The 18,234-nt window shown below is 38.2% G+C and overlaps 1 protein-coding gene across 5 annotated transcripts; it reads right to left on the reverse strand.

The window, feature by feature from the left end:
• Positions 1-904: 904 nt before the first annotated feature.
• Positions 905-15,043, reverse strand: si:ch211-234p6.5 (pleckstrin homology domain-containing family A member 4). 5 transcript variants are annotated; one of them, XM_067488056.1, is made up of 25 exons: positions 14,723-15,038; positions 13,806-13,948; positions 11,987-12,053; positions 11,776-11,874; positions 11,578-11,650; positions 11,364-11,464; positions 11,003-11,121; positions 10,717-10,920; positions 10,285-10,597; positions 9,391-9,450; positions 9,025-9,171; positions 8,398-8,457; positions 8,193-8,273; positions 7,533-7,685; positions 7,261-7,359; positions 6,962-7,070; positions 6,180-6,244; positions 5,374-5,478; positions 5,201-5,291; positions 4,882-4,937; positions 4,274-4,408; positions 3,743-4,150; positions 3,081-3,202; positions 2,868-2,974; positions 905-2,646 (listed from the first exon to the last, which is right to left on the reverse strand). In XM_067488056.1, exons 3-25 carry the CDS (start codon positions 12,050-12,052, stop codon positions 1,421-1,423), a joined length of 3,999 nt encoding a protein of 1,332 aa, XP_067344157.1. In that variant the 5' UTR covers position 12,053; positions 13,806-13,948; positions 14,723-15,038; the 3' UTR covers positions 905-1,420. The 5 variants fall into 5 exon arrangements, with proteins under 5 accessions (XP_067344157.1, XP_067344154.1, XP_067344155.1 ...); XM_067488053.1 differs by lacking the exon at positions 13,806-13,948 and having other exon boundaries at positions 14,723-15,039; XM_067488054.1 differs by lacking the exons at positions 13,806-13,948; positions 14,723-15,038 and adding an exon at positions 12,616-13,794.
• Between the last annotated feature and the right edge of the window lie 3,191 nt (positions 15,044-18,234).

Raw genomic sequence — 18,234 nt, forward strand, 5'->3', positions numbered from 1 at the left:
CCAATTTGTGTGTTTGTCAAGTGCAGCTTGAATCCACGTTCACTCATTTAAAGCAGCAAATATGATAAATAACATTCAAATTATTTTAAAAAATTACAACCTTTTATATCTGCAGTGCACTCGTGCAGAAGAATGCAAAAGTGTGAGGTGATGCACTGCAGGCCCCACGTCAGACCATTAAACACAATATTTAATACTTATAAAATAGGTCCAACTTTATATGAAATAATTATATGGAAGCAGCCTCCATAAATCACAGTTGTTCTGATTACATTCTGTCTGTTTGGAATACGAGTACTTTATGCCAAAAACAAACTAAAATAAAAAGTATGGTTGGGGAAGCACAACAATGACACTGAATAATGGCAGGAATGTGTTTAAAGCCATTGTTATTACATCTAATGATTTGCAGCTCCTTAATCCATTTGTGGAATTGGCCATTTCTATGGGTGCTGTTCTAAATTTAATTTACATTCTCCCAATATGAATTCACCGGTTCATGCGTAAAATGGAATCTCACAAAGTCTTTTGTTAATATGCATGTGGATTTTGATATAACATTTGTAAACAGATAAGCGGGTTCCTGTGTCTGTGCATGTATGTGTTAGTGGCTCAGTAAACATAAGGTGGTGCTGTCTTTAAGAGAGAGAGCTTGGGAAGGGGTGATGTAATGTGCTCTCAGACAATGATGTCATCGACTGAGACACGGAAAGGATTTAAAGTGACAAAGGCATTTTCAGTGGCTCCATGTAGTTGTGCATGAGTCTAGTCAGAGAGCAGCCCCAGAGCACCCAGGGGACCTTCATTGAGGAAAATAAAAGGATGTATGAAATTAGAGCAAAACCTAAATGCGTTTCTTGAACATATCTCACACATGTACAGTAAATGTACCAATTGGCACCTGGATGATTAGCACACAGCATGTTTATTAATCAGGATATTTTCAATGCAAAACACATCTTGTTACAGTGAGAATAAAGGGGTTATATTGCCACCCAAAAGCAGCCATCATGTATAATGTCAGATTTTTGTTAGATGCACATTTAAAGAGGAATGATAGCGTTAATCCCAAACACTGGGCATATATTTGACTGTAACTTAGCATATAATATTTTGTGTTTACCAAGTCCCAGAACAACATTATACTTACAAACATAATTGTTGTTTTCATGTAATTTTCTTAAGTCCTTCAGTTTTATCTGCTTCCATTTTAGACTACATATAATGATTATGGAAATGTACTAGTTTACCAACGTATATGTCTTTTTTGTATGTTCCCATTTGACCATTTTGACTCAAAATTAGGTCCAAATCCCTTCAACCACCTCATGTCCTTCTCAGGCATTTTTCCTTGCCACATGGTCATGTCTTTCCCAAGTTCATTAATTTAAGTTCCTTAAGCCTTTCTCTGTTCTTCCGTCTACAAACTTGTCCTCAACACTGTTACTCGTGCTTTCCCAATAGAGGCTCTCTCACTTAAACTTCCTGTCTTGTACATGGAGCTGGATGGACTGATGGAGTTGCCATCGCCTCCTGCTTGGATTGTGTCTTCGTTCTCCTCATTTGAACTACTAGTTTTCCTCATATCTTCAGCTCTCTCTTTGTCCACCTTCCTGTCTTCTGAGTCTTTCATGCCACTTTGTTCTTCTCTTGTCCTTGCACATTCCTCCAGAGCCTGATCACAATCAGTATCCTCAGCAGAAGCTCCATGGTTACTTTCTTTGACTTTTAACTCATGCCTGGAGGTACATTCAATTTTTTCTTGTCGGACCTCTTCATAAACATGCATCTCTTTTGCTGGACTGGCTGAGGTATTTAACACTGCTTTGTCCTGTGATTCTAGTTTTAAATGTTGGAGCTTGTTATCAGTCAAGTGGCTGTTTCCATTAGCATCTGATGACAAAAGTGTGCTGATGTCTTTGCTGCCTTGGTTTGAAGATCTCCCAGCATTACTGGTGTCATTATCTGGTGCAGATTCTGTGATGAACAGTTTTTCTTCCTCTTCTGGCTTAGATGACATTTGAACATTTGTATTCCCATCACTCTTTGCTATATCGGTGTCTGAGATATTGATATCACATGCAATTTTATAGAATAGTGAGTGGTTCTTTTTCATTTTCTCTAAGCTTTCACTCACTGTGGAAGACATTTCGGTGGAATCGGTCACATCGTCAGAGAAAGCTAGTTGATTATCCATATCAGATGTTTCTTCATTGCACAGTGAGTCTATACCAGGGATTTGCAAAGGTATGAACCCTTGCCACTGGTTGGTGGAGAGGAACCACTTGGTTCTCAGATCGGAGGATGAAAAGTCATTTTCATCAGAAGCAAGAGCAGGTTTTTCAAGCTTTTTTTCCTCATCATCTTTGCAGCTTGTAAACCCCTTGCCTCTATCTTTCTGGTAGACGGTCATAGAAGAGATATGATATGGTGAATCTGGCCGCTTGCTTTTAATTTTGGCAACCCCTTTTCTCCCACTGTGATCTTTGTGCTGTGTTTTGTTCCCAAACTTTTCTTGACTTTTAGATTTTTTCACTTGTTTATCTCTTTCATTTTCTTTCTGTGATAGTTCACTCGGAAGCTGAACTTCTGCAGGACGTCTGATGATATCTGCACATTTTCCCCAGCCACTATATAACTCATGGTCTGAAAGCAGAAAAATACAAGAATCTATCAATAAATGTATCCAGAAGTATGTCAGTAGGAGATACTCTAAAATTATCTTTAATTCCTTGATGTCTCATGGTCATTAAAGTCTAATTTTCCTGAGTAAAAAAAATCTAAATGGATAATAGCCTCATTTAGATAGTCGATCTCAGTTACACTCCTTTATTACCTAGTTTTCTGTTAACGAATTTAAAAGATACCTGGTTTATTTTTTTGTTTTTTTGACGTGTCAGGGGACGCCTGGTGAACTTCCTGCCGCTCCCCCATGTTTGGGAGTTGATTGTGTGTAGCGCTCTCTCTGACTGCGCTGATAGATACATACATAGATAGATAGACAGAAATACAATTTGTTGAGACATTCATCTACCTTAGAAAGAAACATTTGAATATGACCATGTTACCAAGAATCCCACCTCCTTATGACTCTCTCACGTATTCGTTCCACCCGGCGGAGTTTGGCCTCTCGCTGCTCAGGAGTCAGACAGAAGTCAGTGTCCGTGTCAGGAATCATGGGGACAGAGGGCTGTTCCTCCGCCTGTTCAAGCAATTTCACATTAGAAAGTATATCACAATGAACTTAGTAATTTAATTCAAACCTCAAACAAGACTATTTGAATTCTTTAATTTATTCATTGGAGATCTGACAGGGAGGTAGATGTCTTGGGCAACTAATTGCTCTAATTGTATTTGTAAAATTACTTTATAGAATAACATTATGGACATGTGTTTTAATAACTTTTAGCAAACAATAGAAATATATATTATATATTATATGTATTATGTAACATTTATTTGATGTGATGACAAAGACTTACAGTATTTTGTCACTTTAATCAGTTTGGGACAAGAGGAAGAATTAGTACTTCAATACAATGAGGTTTAGTGAGGCCAGAAGAAGAGCAAAGAAATATGTCTAATAATTGTTACTAGAGATTAATGTTATTTTACATGAGGTGATGAGGTTTTGTTATACTGAAGCTAAACTGAACATTTATGATGTGGTTTCACTTGTCTGAGTGTGCAGTGCTTTGATCATGGGACAGTTTGATTTTTATTTCACATCATTCTTTCTTACCGTGCTGTCAGAACTTGCAGTCCCATTTCCTAAGCCTGCTTGGTGTAGAACTTGATGCCTCGAGTTCTCTGTGACTTCAGCTCTGCTCGCATCTGGTTGCAGCTCCTTCTTTGAGGACCTCAATACTCCCTGGTGCTGTTCTCTACTTGTCTTTTTAACAAGCTGATCCTGATGGGTCTCTACTGACGACCTGGTCTGATCAGGGTTGTCTAGCAGCAGCAGACGCCGAGGTGACTTTTTTAGCATTTTACTCTGCTCATCCAGTCTTTGGTGCATCTCAGGGGGGATCTGCTCAGGAAGTACAGTATCAAGTTCCGCGGGGGGATCCTCAACAGAAACCCGTCTGGCCACAAGAGAGGATGGCAGTACAGCTGTAACAACTCGAGTCACCCTTAGAGGAAAGGGGGCCTGAAAAACACCAGGGTAGGTTAATTATTATTAGGTGTATTAAGTTTACTGTGTATACTGTATGTTGGTATAAATTATAATGCAGTGATTCAGCTTCTTATACTGATTAGTGATTTGTCAAACCTCCTCTCGTGTTTCTGAATTCTGACTTTGGGTTTGAGAACCTGAAGCAGACAAGCAAGATTTCTTCTTATTAATCAACCTCTCTTGATTCTTCTTCATCCTCTCAATTTGCTCCTCTTCACTCATCTTTATCTTCTAGAAAAAAATAGGCTGTTTAGAATATTAGTCTTTCTTGAGTTCTGCACCTCAGCAACATGCATTAATATATAAAATATAAAATATTTAAAGCATGAAACAGAATCCATCACATGCATGTGCATGTAAAAACAGTGCTACATATTATGAATTATGCGTTTGCATCTAACTGTACAGAGTGTCATTGTATATCTTATTTGTATGTGAGTGAGCATGTGGGGGGCTGGGTTGTAGACTAAGCTTCTGTACTGAAACACAAGCCTCTGCTCCCCCCTCTCGTCTGTAACAGGCACAGCAACATGCCCTAATTGTGAGGCAGATGAGAGAATCAAAGAATTGGAATTTGGCTGCGATTGCAATGAAGAAAAAAAAAAAATCTGCTTTGACTGTTTCTATATTTGGAGCAATTTGGATCACACTGCATTCATCCAGGTTTTGCTAACTAGCAAACGGGAAATTATGAAATATCAAACCTTGGTTGATTGGTTCATTGTTTCTGATGGGATCCACTTTGAACCAGACTGAGATTCTAAAGATTAAATGAAATATGTGAAAGAAGAGGAAGAGGATAGAGAGAGGATGAGATGATGTGTGGCAGGAGTGAGTGACAGGGAGAAAGAAAAATGGAGTTAAAATTGGAAATATAAAGGTGGGAGACAAGAGAAAACCAATGAGCATTGACAAAAATAACTTAACTTTTTGAAAAAAATACCTATTAAAGCTGTATATTAAGATGTGCAAGAAATTAGCTGGCCATTAATTGTATTTGAATTGAGATATATCTGTGCAAACCAGATGCATCTTTGTGTGCTTTCACATTAAGGAGGTCAGCTTGGCTGCTCCCTTTTCTGTGTGCAGCATCAACTGGGTGGCTGTAGATTCCCTGAAACATAAGCAGAGAGAAAAATAATAAGTAAATAAATAACTTGAAAATGCTAATCACTGACAATGTCAATATTTCACACCTCATATGGCGACTCTGTATAACCATAGCCCTTCTCCCTGCTATGGTGGCTTTCCTGTAACTCTTGGGGCAGTGGTGGACGAACTGGAGGTTCTTGCTCAATGTCCTGCAGAGATCATGATCATAAGCATAAGTGATAAGTAACTAAGTACAGTACACTCACATTCTGTATCTTAGCACTTACTTTACTGTACTTTACTGCAGCATGTCAATTTAGGCTACTTTCCTTTTGTGTGTGTGTGTGGGGGGGGGATTAACCACATATCAAAACATACATTGTTAAATTAAGTTATTATTACATTAAGTTTTTGAATTAATTTGGAATAGACTTGTATACTTTTATTATCAAAATCAAATTCTGTACTATTTGAAATACACTGTTTTCTTAGAGGAGTACTTCTGCATTTAAGTTAAATGTAAAGCATTTGTGGTACTTGGAGACTTGGAGTATATTCTTTAGGCAAATACTTCCACTTTTACTTGAGTATTGATAAAATTAAAGAAGCCTTATTGGTAGAAACTATTGTAGTTCTACCAACTTATAAGTGTCTGTCTTAAAATAATATGGACATATAAAATCCAAATTATTGAAACTGAAAATGTTATACTGCCATTATTGTTTCATGTTCCAAAGATCTAAGTCACAGATTAATTAAAACCCTGTGGTGCACTGTAAGCAAACACAAAGCTCTTGTCAGCAAATGCCAGCAGATTGAGTTAACCTTTGTCTGCAGTGGACAATTTCATGTTTGTTCATAAGCATACGTCAGGGGTCACTGACAAAGCAACAATGGACAGGAGTTGTACCATTGGCAGTCCACTCTGCAGCCTCTCTGTGGGCGAGCCAGTGGATTCAGGATGCTGATGAAACACTGAGGGCGAAACAGAAAAGGTTACGGTGTTGACACTGTTCATCTATTGTCAGGTTTTCTGTCCTTGATCAACATCCAGGGAACTTTACACATTGAAAGCCCCAAATAGAAGCAAGATGTATTTGTCCACGACTTTAAAACCAAAATGCCTTTTTATTAATTAGATTTTAAATTCCTATATTGAGATTGACTTTCTAGTTTACTCCAAAGTTGTGTTTCAATCAACTCCTATGTGGGGAGACGAAGCTCCTTCGTAATCAAAGGCTTGCTATTTATGATGATAACAAGTTCTTTTACCGTATTCATTTTGCCATCCTGAAAGTTTTGCTATAGTCATCAATTCATCCATGAATTTATACTGTATTAAATATTTATATCTAACATTCCTTTACACCCTGTTGTATATAAATACAAGGCATTTCATACAAAACACAAGGTAAATCAAACAATGAGCTATTTTTTATTATAAAGCACTGCTTTGTGGTAATACAGCTTATAAACCTATAAAACCTATAGGTTTTAGCCTTAATTAACCAGGGTTTGAAATAAACAGTAAAGTGCAATGCTGTATTTTTACTAATTTAAAAATGTTTTAAATGGTAACAACATAAAGACAAAATGCTAAAAGAAATGCTGTACATACCGTTGTCATACAGTACTTTGAGTTTTCACATCTAATAGCTGCAGACTAAACATTACTGTATAGCTGATGCTCACCATGGTGCCTTTGTAATCCCAGCAGGAAGCGGAAATGGTCCCTGTTGACCTTTAGTCCAGAAAGGATGTCCTCCATCATCCACAGCTCTCTCTGAGCCTGAGACTGCTCCTGATGAGAAATTGTATGTATATAGTATTTATATATATATATATATATATATATATATATATATATATATATATATATATATATATATATATATATATATATATATATACATATATATATATACATATATATATATATATATATAAAAACAAAAATACATATTTTATATATTTTGTAATTTATAAAGTACCTGTGGCATTCCAAAGTTACAGATGTGCTGAAGATGTGAGCGGATAACGGACAGTTCACTCTCCATTCTCTCATACTGAGTCCACACCCGCTCTATTTCCTGAATTAAAATATAGAGATCGATGATAAAAGCAGCAAATAACCTATTATCAATATAACTAAGATCACTGACTTTAAATACTAAAAAATCAATTAGGTTTCAAATTCAGTGGATCTACATATGTAATTCCACTGGTCTCTACTGGGTTCACTGCAAGTGAAATCTTTACATACCAGTAAGACATCGCACATTCTGGCCCGTATTGTGACCAGCTCTTCCTGGAGCAAAGCCTTTTGGGTCAGTGCTTCTTCTTGGACTTGGGGCCCCTGGCACTGCCACTCTTCAAGTTGCAGTCGGGACACATCTAATGCACACTGGACACTGTCCTGCAGTAGAGAAAAAAAGTAGTCAGAATATGCAACTATTTTCTGAATAAATACTGTTACAACGCAGTGTTAGAAAACAAACATTTCAGTACACATCCATCCATTTATAATCTTAGCCGCTTATCCTGTTCACGGTCATTAGGAAGGTTGGAGCGTATCCCAGCTGTCATTGAGTAAGAGGCTGGGTACACCCTGAATAGGTAGCCAGTCTATCTCAAGGCTGGCACACAGCGACATAAACATATATTTACACGTACAATTACAGTCACCAATTAACCTAACATGCATGTGTTTGGACAGGAAACCGTTGCAGATACAGTAAGAACATGCAAACATGCCACAGCCTGCAAGTGGATTTGAACCGGGGATTCTCTAGCAATAAGGGGGCTAGTGAACAAAAAAACTGTAAAACACACGAGCGGCTAAAGTCTGTGTAATGCAAATTGTATATGTATTGTTCATTCACTGTGAAAACAGACTAAAACTGTAGTCTTTTGTGGTACTGACCTTATCCATTTGCAGCTGGGCCAGTTCTACAGACAGAGACTGTAGCAGCTTGTCACAACCACATAACCTTGTCAGCACAGCCTGAAAAAGGAAATTCAATAATTATAGTAATATCTACTCAGAAGGAAACATCCAATGTCATGATATGTTACTGCTCAACAGTCTGTTAATTTACTGCTAATTCATAAGAGTTGTAAATACTCACATCTGCATCACTTTCTAGTGGTCTTACTGGTGGTGTTTCCCTTGGGTCAGGCTTTGGAGCCTGAGAAGCAACAAAGTGTTAATAAAGTTTTCCTTAAAATAGTGTTGTTTGTATTTTATTTGTTCCTGACCGGCATTTGTCAGTATTAGATTTTTATCACAAATTTCTTATGGTAATTTGTTATTTTTTCTCAGTGCTTCTTCAATGTTAAGACACAGAAATTGTCTCTCAAATAAGCACAAGCTTCAGCTCTCAGAGTGGGATCAACAGAGACACCAGTGCCATGCACCATGAGTTTAGTCGTGAATCGGAGTAAAAACATATTGAAATCTACTTTTTTATTGTTTGTTTGACTCTTGTAGCTCTATTATAACATAATATTAATATAGTGATATCGTACCAACCATGACTGAACACACAGATATAGATTAAAATAAAAAGGTCAATATCACGGGATCATAAAAATATTGTTGCTAACACTGTTAGCCTGTTTGTTAATAGCCTGCAAAGTTAAACAATTCTACAACACAAACACAACATAGGTGACCTCACAACACCACTGACAGATTCAAACTTGAACCCCACAAGACACCATAAGGAGACAAAGTGCAGAGAGACGGGCTGTACCATAGCTGGCGGTAGCACACAAACAGATAAATGACTGCGGTGATGGTGATGGTGGTGGTGGTGGTGTGGGTGGTGAGGAACATGTGCAGCTCTCGATGAAGGGGGCAAAGGGGGCAGTAACTCTGCATGTGCCCCTGTAGAGTAGCTCTGAAGGAACAGATATTATGCACATAAAATAAAGTAAAAGCAAAGAAACTGTGGAACATATAAGATTCATATAAGATTAATACTGTATGTGACATTAAAATCAAACATGCAATTAATGTCACCAATTAGTTATAGCAGGTTTACTAAACCACAGTGAGCTGTTATCACTTTATTTTATGGGTGCCGCACACCAGTCTAGATGTTTTGCCGAAACTTCACCTTTGCCAACGGTCTTCTTCCACTTGGGAGATGCTGGACTGAGCCGTATGCCGGTGCAGGCTGCAACAAAGCAGAAATATTAAAACTACACTCTGAGCTGGAGACTCTGAATGAGTCCCCCCTGCACACAAACTGTTTTGCTTCGCTCTTTACATTCTGCTTGCATCTTTCATTAGGTCATGCATTAGACCAGGGGTCACCAACCTTTTTGAAACTGAGAGCTACTTCTTGGGTACCGATTAATGCAAAGAGCTACCAGTTTAATAGACACTTTTGAAATAACAAATTTGCGTTAATGCGTTGTGTTTCATTAATTATATGGTATTTTAATTAATTAATTAAATTAATGATATTCATCTATGTGAAGACACGGGTCATGTTACTGATTTCTTACAATAACTATCAAATGTGATTTAAAAAAGAATAACAAAAAAAAAATTTGATGCAGCTCATTGGTAAGTGGCGCTATGGTGAGCTATTTTTAAAACAGTCCTGCGGGCTACTCATGTGGTCCTTGCGGGCTACTTGGCCCACGGGCACCATGTTGGTGACCCCTGCATTAGACCTTCTCAATGCCCTCTTCTTTTTGACATCACACTCTCAGCAGGAAGCAAATGCTACCCATTAGAAATGAGGAGTATCAAGCCCAGTTTGAGATAACTGTGATAAAATCACTATCTTTTCAAAGCTATAGACCTCCATAGCCACATCAAACCTTACAACTGCTTTCACAGGCTGAAATGTAAACAGAACATTTTATATGAACCTGAGACATGTTATTATTTGCAGATTTTCTTAAAAAGAGCTACTTATACAATAATATGATCTATATTAGCTGTGAAACCACTTTAATGTAGTTTCCTCAAGTATCAAAAAAACCAAATGTGTTCTTACTTTGCTAAGATTTTGCCACCTTTCTGTGCCAGGAGTATTAGGAGTGGATTTGAACTCCAAATTAGGTGAGGCAGGTGCATAGTAGAGGGTCTGTGGGACCATGACCGGGTCATCATGAGGTCGAATGTCAACCCTTCCCACTGGAGTATGAGGTCGTGATCCCAGCTGACCTCTGGAGGTAGAGGAACCTGTTCCCATAATGTCTGTTTGTATGGGTGGTGTGTTTTGTCCAGGAAGAGAATCCTCCTCTTGGTTTGGACCACAAACTCTTCTGCTGCTGAATTCATGAGGGCTGGGTGTTCGGTTTGAAGGGCTGATGAAACATCAGAATAAACATAATAAAATGCCTAAGCTGCAGTTGTTTTATTGGGGGGGGTTTCCCGTGCACTGAAGTTTAAATATGTCATTTACACACAGAGATGACTTGACAACCTGCTGTTTCTCTGACGCACACTTCGCCTCCCCCTCTGCTCTGTCCCCATTCTCCCGCCAGTCAGCTGACTTGGTTCACTCAGAGTCCTGCTTATGTTTCTCTGTTTTTGAGCGGTACTCTCTCCATCAGAGGGGGATTTAGGGAAGTTCACTGATTCACTGCTGCCCCCTATCTGTGTAAAATCCTGATAACTTGAGCAGCGCCTGAAGAGACAGAGCATTTGCAATCGGTAAAATCTTTGACACACTGTAATGCACCTCATGTCCACAGTGAATAGAATCCCACCTGTTTATTGAGCTCTCTGGCTCCATTGCAGCAGACTGACTGAGGGCTCGGACCCAGCCCAACATGTCCTCCTGAGTGTCAGCGCTGAAGAAATAAGAACGCATTCCTTGGTGCACCACCTTGTTTTACAGACATTATTCACATTGTTAAACTGTAATTAATCCCCTCATAAATTGAAAAGATAGTTTTCAAATACAGTGTGTAATGTCCATGTAAGATTAAACTGAAGGCACTGAACTTAATAAATACTGAAGCACAATTTGCCTACATTTAATGTACGCATATCTCTGTAGCTATAATCTAGCTTTAATGCATCTTACTATTAATACCATATATTGAATAAATAACAAAATGGAGACACCTTGAAAGTGAACTTTCTGTTCTTGCATTCTCGTGGTGTGCAGAAGAGAATTCTGTAGCTGGGGAGAGGGATGCTGCCAAGCACAGACTCCTCTCTACTGTCTGATAAAGGACAGAACAGGAGGGAACGAAAGAAGAACACCATTGTTGTACATTCAGACACATGAAAGAGTTTCATCCAGTCAAAGTTCTGGGCTGCAAGCTGTGCTCATTACCTTTATAGTAAAACAGACAGTAGTTGGAGAGGACAAACCATCTTCTCTTCCATAACTTCAATCCAGAGCTATCCTGCAGAAGAAAGATTAGTTAGGGGTTAATCTTTGCCTAACCTATTTGCATACATGTGAAATGGTGTCATGAAAAAAACAAAACAAACAAAACAAACAAACAAAAACATGTGGGTGGAATATTACCTTTTTGTTGAGCCATCCTCTAATGACCACAGGACAGTTGGGGTCTCTTGTTGCAGCCTGACATCTTTTACCAAATGTTTGCACTTTTCCATCGCTTTCCTGTTGAAGTCAGCGAGAATAGTACATTTGTATACACTACTTACAAATGACCACATAAGCTGCCCACGCGTGCAAATAATGACAAGATAACCATGCAAACAGGAAAACCAACCTTAACAGGAAAATAAGATATGGTTGCCACACTGGATGCTTGACTTACTCTGTCCTGGTCATCCATTCTGCAGGGAAAGAACAGAATTCACATAAATATATGTTTATGATTGAAAAACATTAGATACAAAATGGAAGAATATGGGAATGAGAAGATGATGCACAGCAGTAAGAAGAATAAAAATCAAAGCTGGATGTAAATGTCACATCTGGACTACAGAAAGACATGTTTACTGCTCAGAATTTTAGGAACATTTCAGCAGCCTCTGGCTATGTATTAGTATTTACATTAATACTGATACAATATTTTTACAGTGTTAAAGCTCAACTACAGCTTAGTCCAACTGTTTACAACAACAGACTAGTAGTCATATTATACAGGTGTCTTTATGCATATAAAATTATTTGTTCATTACTGTTGTGTTAACACACAACGGTACAAAAGTAATAGGAATAACATTTTCAGATCAGATTAAATGAAATAAGCACATGTACGAATCTCTAAAATATAAACACGCATCATACTGTACACAACAAGTAAGAAAAACAGTAACTTGTTATTTTGAAGCTCTGTCTTCCTTTTCATTTGAATAAACTACTGTAACTGAGACTGGTTGCATGAGGTCTTACCAATACAATGTGAACCAGACTCTCTCTCTGTAGAAATCAGTCACTCCCATGAACAACAGCCTGTAATCTCCCAGCAAACATATGCCACATTCCCATATAGTTGAGATGTTTTCATTTAGTCAACTGTCTCTCAGAGACCTGTCCCTGTCCCACTTCCAGAAAAACTCTCCCACAATTCTATTCTGAGCCGTAACAGGCCGGCACGCATCCCCGCTATGAAACTGACAGGTGACAGCTGCGTCGCCGTGGTAGCTGGGAGGGGCCCAGGACAGTGCGAAAACCAATCTGGCAGCAGGGATGGGCTGGTATGAGAGACAGGATTTGGAATGTGTCCCAAACTGCAGCACTTCGGCCACGAGTGGCTGAGGACAGATAAGTAAGTAGAAGAATGAGGAACCATGAAGATGAGTTGACAACACAGGAGGGCTGAAGCTCATTTTATTAGAGGTGTCTCTCCAGGATTCATCAACACATTTGGCTCTTCAGGTCACATGGTAGCATGTTTCTTACACTGGCACTTGGATGACCCCATACTGTTTGTTTTTTCTACACTCTACAATCATTTAATAAACCTTATAACTGCATAAAAATAAAATTACTTTATTCTTTTATCCAGTTGTGATTTCAGTAGTTGTCAGTCAACACGTTGCTAAATCAACGCAGTATTAATGTCTTTTGTTTTTTTGCAGGTAGTAAATATGTACACAAGAAGTTACACCATATTTATGTTTATAAATTCCTAGTTCTATGTTTTAAACTACTGCTCATAATGCAGTGTTAATTGATGTTATTTTTACAGTACAGCACTATAAAATATTATTTCTACAATGTCTTTATTCTGCTTTCATATGATGTAAAGTATTTAACTGCATTTATTTTAAAAAGGAGCATTTCTTAACTAAGAGATGTTTGTAATGAAATTAGGCTAAGTATGTTTAACATTATCAAAACATATATAAATTACAATTATTCATAAAATAAAGATAAACTATTTAAGTAAAGCATGTGTTTTCAGTATGTATGCACTGTATTTGCACATTTATATTTATCTATGTAAATATGCTGATAGGTTAAGCAACATAATAAAAGTATTAAAGTTAACCATTTTCAACAGATTCTCAGCTTGTGTAACTTCCACCTGCTGTAACTTCCTTAGCAAAGCTTATTTACACAGCTTATCTAAACTGTACATTTATTCTTGACTTTCATCAGACGATCTTGGAGACAAAAACTCATGAGAAAGATCTTTCGCTGAGCCCCCACAAGCACTCGTGGGTGACCCAGAGGTTTGACATGGTTTAGCATCTATGTCAGCATCAACCAGAGTCTTCCACTAGTGAGACACAGAGTAAATGGGAGAAAACAATCAGGTCTTTGTAGGAGACGGGAGCAGAGACTAACATGCTCATTGCCACAAGGGTTATGTGGGTGTTGTGAAATATTTGGAAAATCTCCTTCTTAATCACTGGGGGTCACTTGCTCGAGGAGGAGAAGACTTAAAATGCTAAAGAGGGATGAAGAGGAGGACAAATGGTGGGTCTGTGTACCACACAGAGTGCGCTTTGTGGCGCCCGAGGACTCTGGAGCATCATGTGAAGGTGGACATTGAGCATGTTGAATGTATGCACTGGAAAATATTCGCCTTTTTCATCAACAAAAACATTTGTTCATGCCATTCCTGTGCCTTTTAACATATAACATAACTCACAATACATTTGACCTTGATAAGTAAAACAATGCTTTAGAGGACCGAATGGCGCTGTAACATGTAAAAACGTATATTATTCGCCTTGTCTTGTTTGTCAAGTGTTGAGATAATGTTTTTAATTGAGAGCTGCCATGAAAATGACATTTACATTTAAGCTTTGGTACAGTACATCAAATGGCAACATTTATGTTTAATATTTTACAATGCTCTGTCTCTTCAGGCGCTGCTACAACACTGTAGTAGTTTCCTTTCTGTTTAATGCATCATAGGCAGAACCATTGGTTTAACTTTGTTACATGTTTCTGCCACAGTTGTGTTTGAATATTTCAGTACTAATCAGAAGTACACAAGACACTACACAGGGTAAGGACTCATAATAAAGATGCCACATTGCCTTACCTGAGTAATCGTGCTCGCCTGCTGGCTGCTTCGAGCTCCATCACTTGGCACACTTTCTCACTGCATCTCTCAAGCTTGGCTGCCCTTTTTTTGACTACCACAAGCTCCTGTTGCCCAAACAGTCACAACAGTCTCCTGCTTTACTTCTCTTCTCTGCTGGAACCTTTGAATCTCCCTCTCTGTTGCTCACTCCTTCATTCTGTTCTGACCTGAAGCAGCAGTGTTTGTCTGGTGATCTACCTACGCCTGGCTGTTGACAGTGAGACTGCCTTTCTACCCGCTAACAGTGCAGGCTCTGTGAGCCCCTTCTTTTTTGCCCCCCCTTCTTCTCCTTCTTCTTTTTCGTGTTCTTCAGTGTCCCTCCTTCTCACCCTGCCCTTGACAACTTCCCCATCTTTTACTCTGTGTGGGTTTGTGACATAGGAATTTACATTAAACAGCTGTCCCCCTGTCATCTGCTCTGCGTTTTACATTATTTGAATTTGGATCTATCTCTATGACGACATAAAGGTCAAACCATTAAGAGAATGAACATGCACAAATGTATGTTTTACTTGCAAACAGATTTTGCATATCAGACAAATTTGTAAGAAATCAATGTCAATATTGATATTGAACTTGAATTTGTGCATATTAACATAAATAGCATGTTAGAGTTAAAAGAGAAGGGAATTCTTTTAAAACTGGACAAAAAGCTTAAATGCTAAATATGTTTCTCTAAACATAAAGTATTATAGGCTAAAAAAACATTTGTGGTAACACAAGGTGTGTAGTGTAGCATTTAAATATCAGACAGACATAATCACATTTTCTTATAATTAGTTGGTCTAGACTTTAAGGCTAAAACATTCTCCCCATATGCCAGGCTTTTATTTAGGTTTGCTGCTGCACTGAGTCAGCGTCTTGTGGAGTTCTTCAAATATTCTCAACATAGAAACTGGAGTATCTCCAATGCACTCGACTTTCATGTAATACACGAGAAATATGGTGCTCATCTAATCCAGCTGTAGGAAAACAGGTGTACAGTGCTTTGAGGTGAAAGGAGTTAGAGCGTTCCTAGAAATAAATAATATCAAACACAAGACAGAGAGAGAAGCACTCACAGGAAGCATGAATGCGGATTCGCAGCGGCAGGCCACTACACATACCTCTGGAGAGCTGGCATTTCTGTACAAGAGGAAGATATCAAAGGCATTTTAAGTGCTCAGATAAGAAACGGGAAGATAGGAGAAAAGTCAAGTGTAAAATTATTCTCACAGGACAGCAGTCTACAAGCCTGGTTATTGTGTCGGAATTTAAAAGTAAATAAAGTAAGTGGTGCAGTAAAAACTCCCTAATTCTGTGTCAGGAAATATAGTGTTGTTCTCCTACATCTGTAAAATACAACTATACTGCAATCACAGCCAGAATCCCACAAGCAATTGCTCACCACTCAACTAATAATAATGCAGTCTTATAATTAGTGTCTCAGTTGTCCAGGCCATTTGGTTTTAACCAGGAAAGTCATGACCTCAGATGCCCAGAATGTCCAGTTCTCACAGGGGACAAATCTGTCTGCCTCCAGACATTTACGTCCCCTCCCATTTAGCATACTACAAACCTGTTGACTGACAACTGCATGCCCACCCAACCTGTGGTGCGCTCTCACACAAGAAGCAGGAGCCTTAGTTTGAAGGCTCATGGGAAATGTGGTTCTTTTGTGACCATGGGTAAATGTTGGCAAAAGACTCTTAACCTCAAAGAACAGGTATTATTCTCACAAACATACAAACATTGTCAGTTTTTACACAAGTCTTCAGTCAAAACAAAATGCAGATCACATGAATGAAATATTTGTATTTGCTTGTCTACAATCCCAAATGTCCCAAGGTTGGGACGATGTGTAAAATGTAATTAAAAACAGAATGCAATGATGCGCAAATCTCATCAACTCATATTTTATTTACAATAGAACATAAACAACATATCAGATGTTAAAACTGATATATTTTACCATTTCATGGAAAATATTGGCTCATTTTGAATTTAATGAAAGCAACACATCTCAAAAAAGTTGAAAGAGGTTGATAAGACAAGAATGGGACAACATTCATTTATTTGGCATGTGTTTTAGCCTTTTCTTTTCCAACCCAATGTGCTACCACCGAGCCACCAGGCCCCCTGAATGATATCATACAAATTCATTATATTTTAATTGGTCTTCTTATTTTCAGCGAACCTTCATAAAAGTAAACACATTATGAAGTGTTTGTTCCATTTCAGCTGATTAAATGTATTTTGTAATAATGATTTCTGCCTTGGGCATTGTACAGACAACAAGTAGCCAGCAGATGGAGCTACTAAATAATGTTCCAGATCACACACATTTTCTGCCAGTGTGGAGTGTTTCAGAAAAATAAAAAAGGCAAAAATGCTCATAACTGATCTGTGCAGAAAGACTTTCCACTTACCACTGGGGGTCAGTTAGGCTTTACAGTCACAACATTTTCAACATTTATATGATACTTGTGGTTTTATGCAATACCATTAACAGTCTGCATGATAGTCACAGGTAGGTTCTTTGAGTAATCTGTCTATAATTTTGCTTGCAAGATGAGTTTTGGATGCAATGAATGTATACAATAACAGAAGACAATTTTGTGATAATTTGGATCAAATTAATGGAGAGAAATTTTAATTTTTCAACAAATAAAAACCTTTAATTGTGGCTGTGATACAAACAACCTATATTACACAACAGGAAAAAGAGAAAAGCCTTTTGTAATAAACTAGGAATTAAACTGTTTTGTTCTTATGGTGTTAAAAACCAGAAGATGACAATATCATGTCTGGAGAACACCATGTGTCATGGCATCTGTACAGACTACAGAGGTAGCGAAGGTAAATGAGAGTGTATGTGTGTGTGTGTGTGTGTGTGTGTGTGTGTGTGTGTGTGTGTGTGTGTGTGTGTGTGTGTGTGTGTGTGTGTGTGTGTGTGTGTGTGTGTGTGTGTGTGTGTGTGTGTGTGTGTGTGTGTGTTTTTGAGTGAAACATGAAACTGATTCTCCCGCCCAGACTGAAGACAGTTTTGAACGTGGGCCAGTAGCCACATAACAGTAAATCAACTGGGACCAATAGTGTCAGAACAGATGAGTGCTGCACATCATCGATAGGGTGGTGCTGGACCAGATGGTAGTAACATCACAGGAGCCCATGGAAATAGATACTCAACACAGCTCATCAAGCTACCGCACAAGTGCTCACATGAAGCTCAGGAATTGTGTGATTTTATCCTAAAAAAATACTGCTGATAAATTTTACATTTGACGTTTAATTTTTCACTGTCAAAATCAATTTACCAAGAATTTCAGAAATGACATTGGTTTGCTGTATTTGCTGCAGAACATTTGCATATGAAGTTTTCATTTAGTTGCTTTCAGAGTCTGTATTGTTGCACAGCAGTGCACACACACACATTAGTCGAGGGGAAAACTCCGTCCTCTGTCTGTTGTTATGCTATATGTGTCACTTAT

This window comes from Channa argus, chromosome 20 (genome assembly GCF_033026475.1).
Source record: "Channa argus isolate prfri chromosome 20, Channa argus male v1.0, whole genome shotgun sequence".
Taxonomy (NCBI): domain Eukaryota; kingdom Metazoa; phylum Chordata; class Actinopteri; order Anabantiformes; family Channidae; genus Channa; species Channa argus.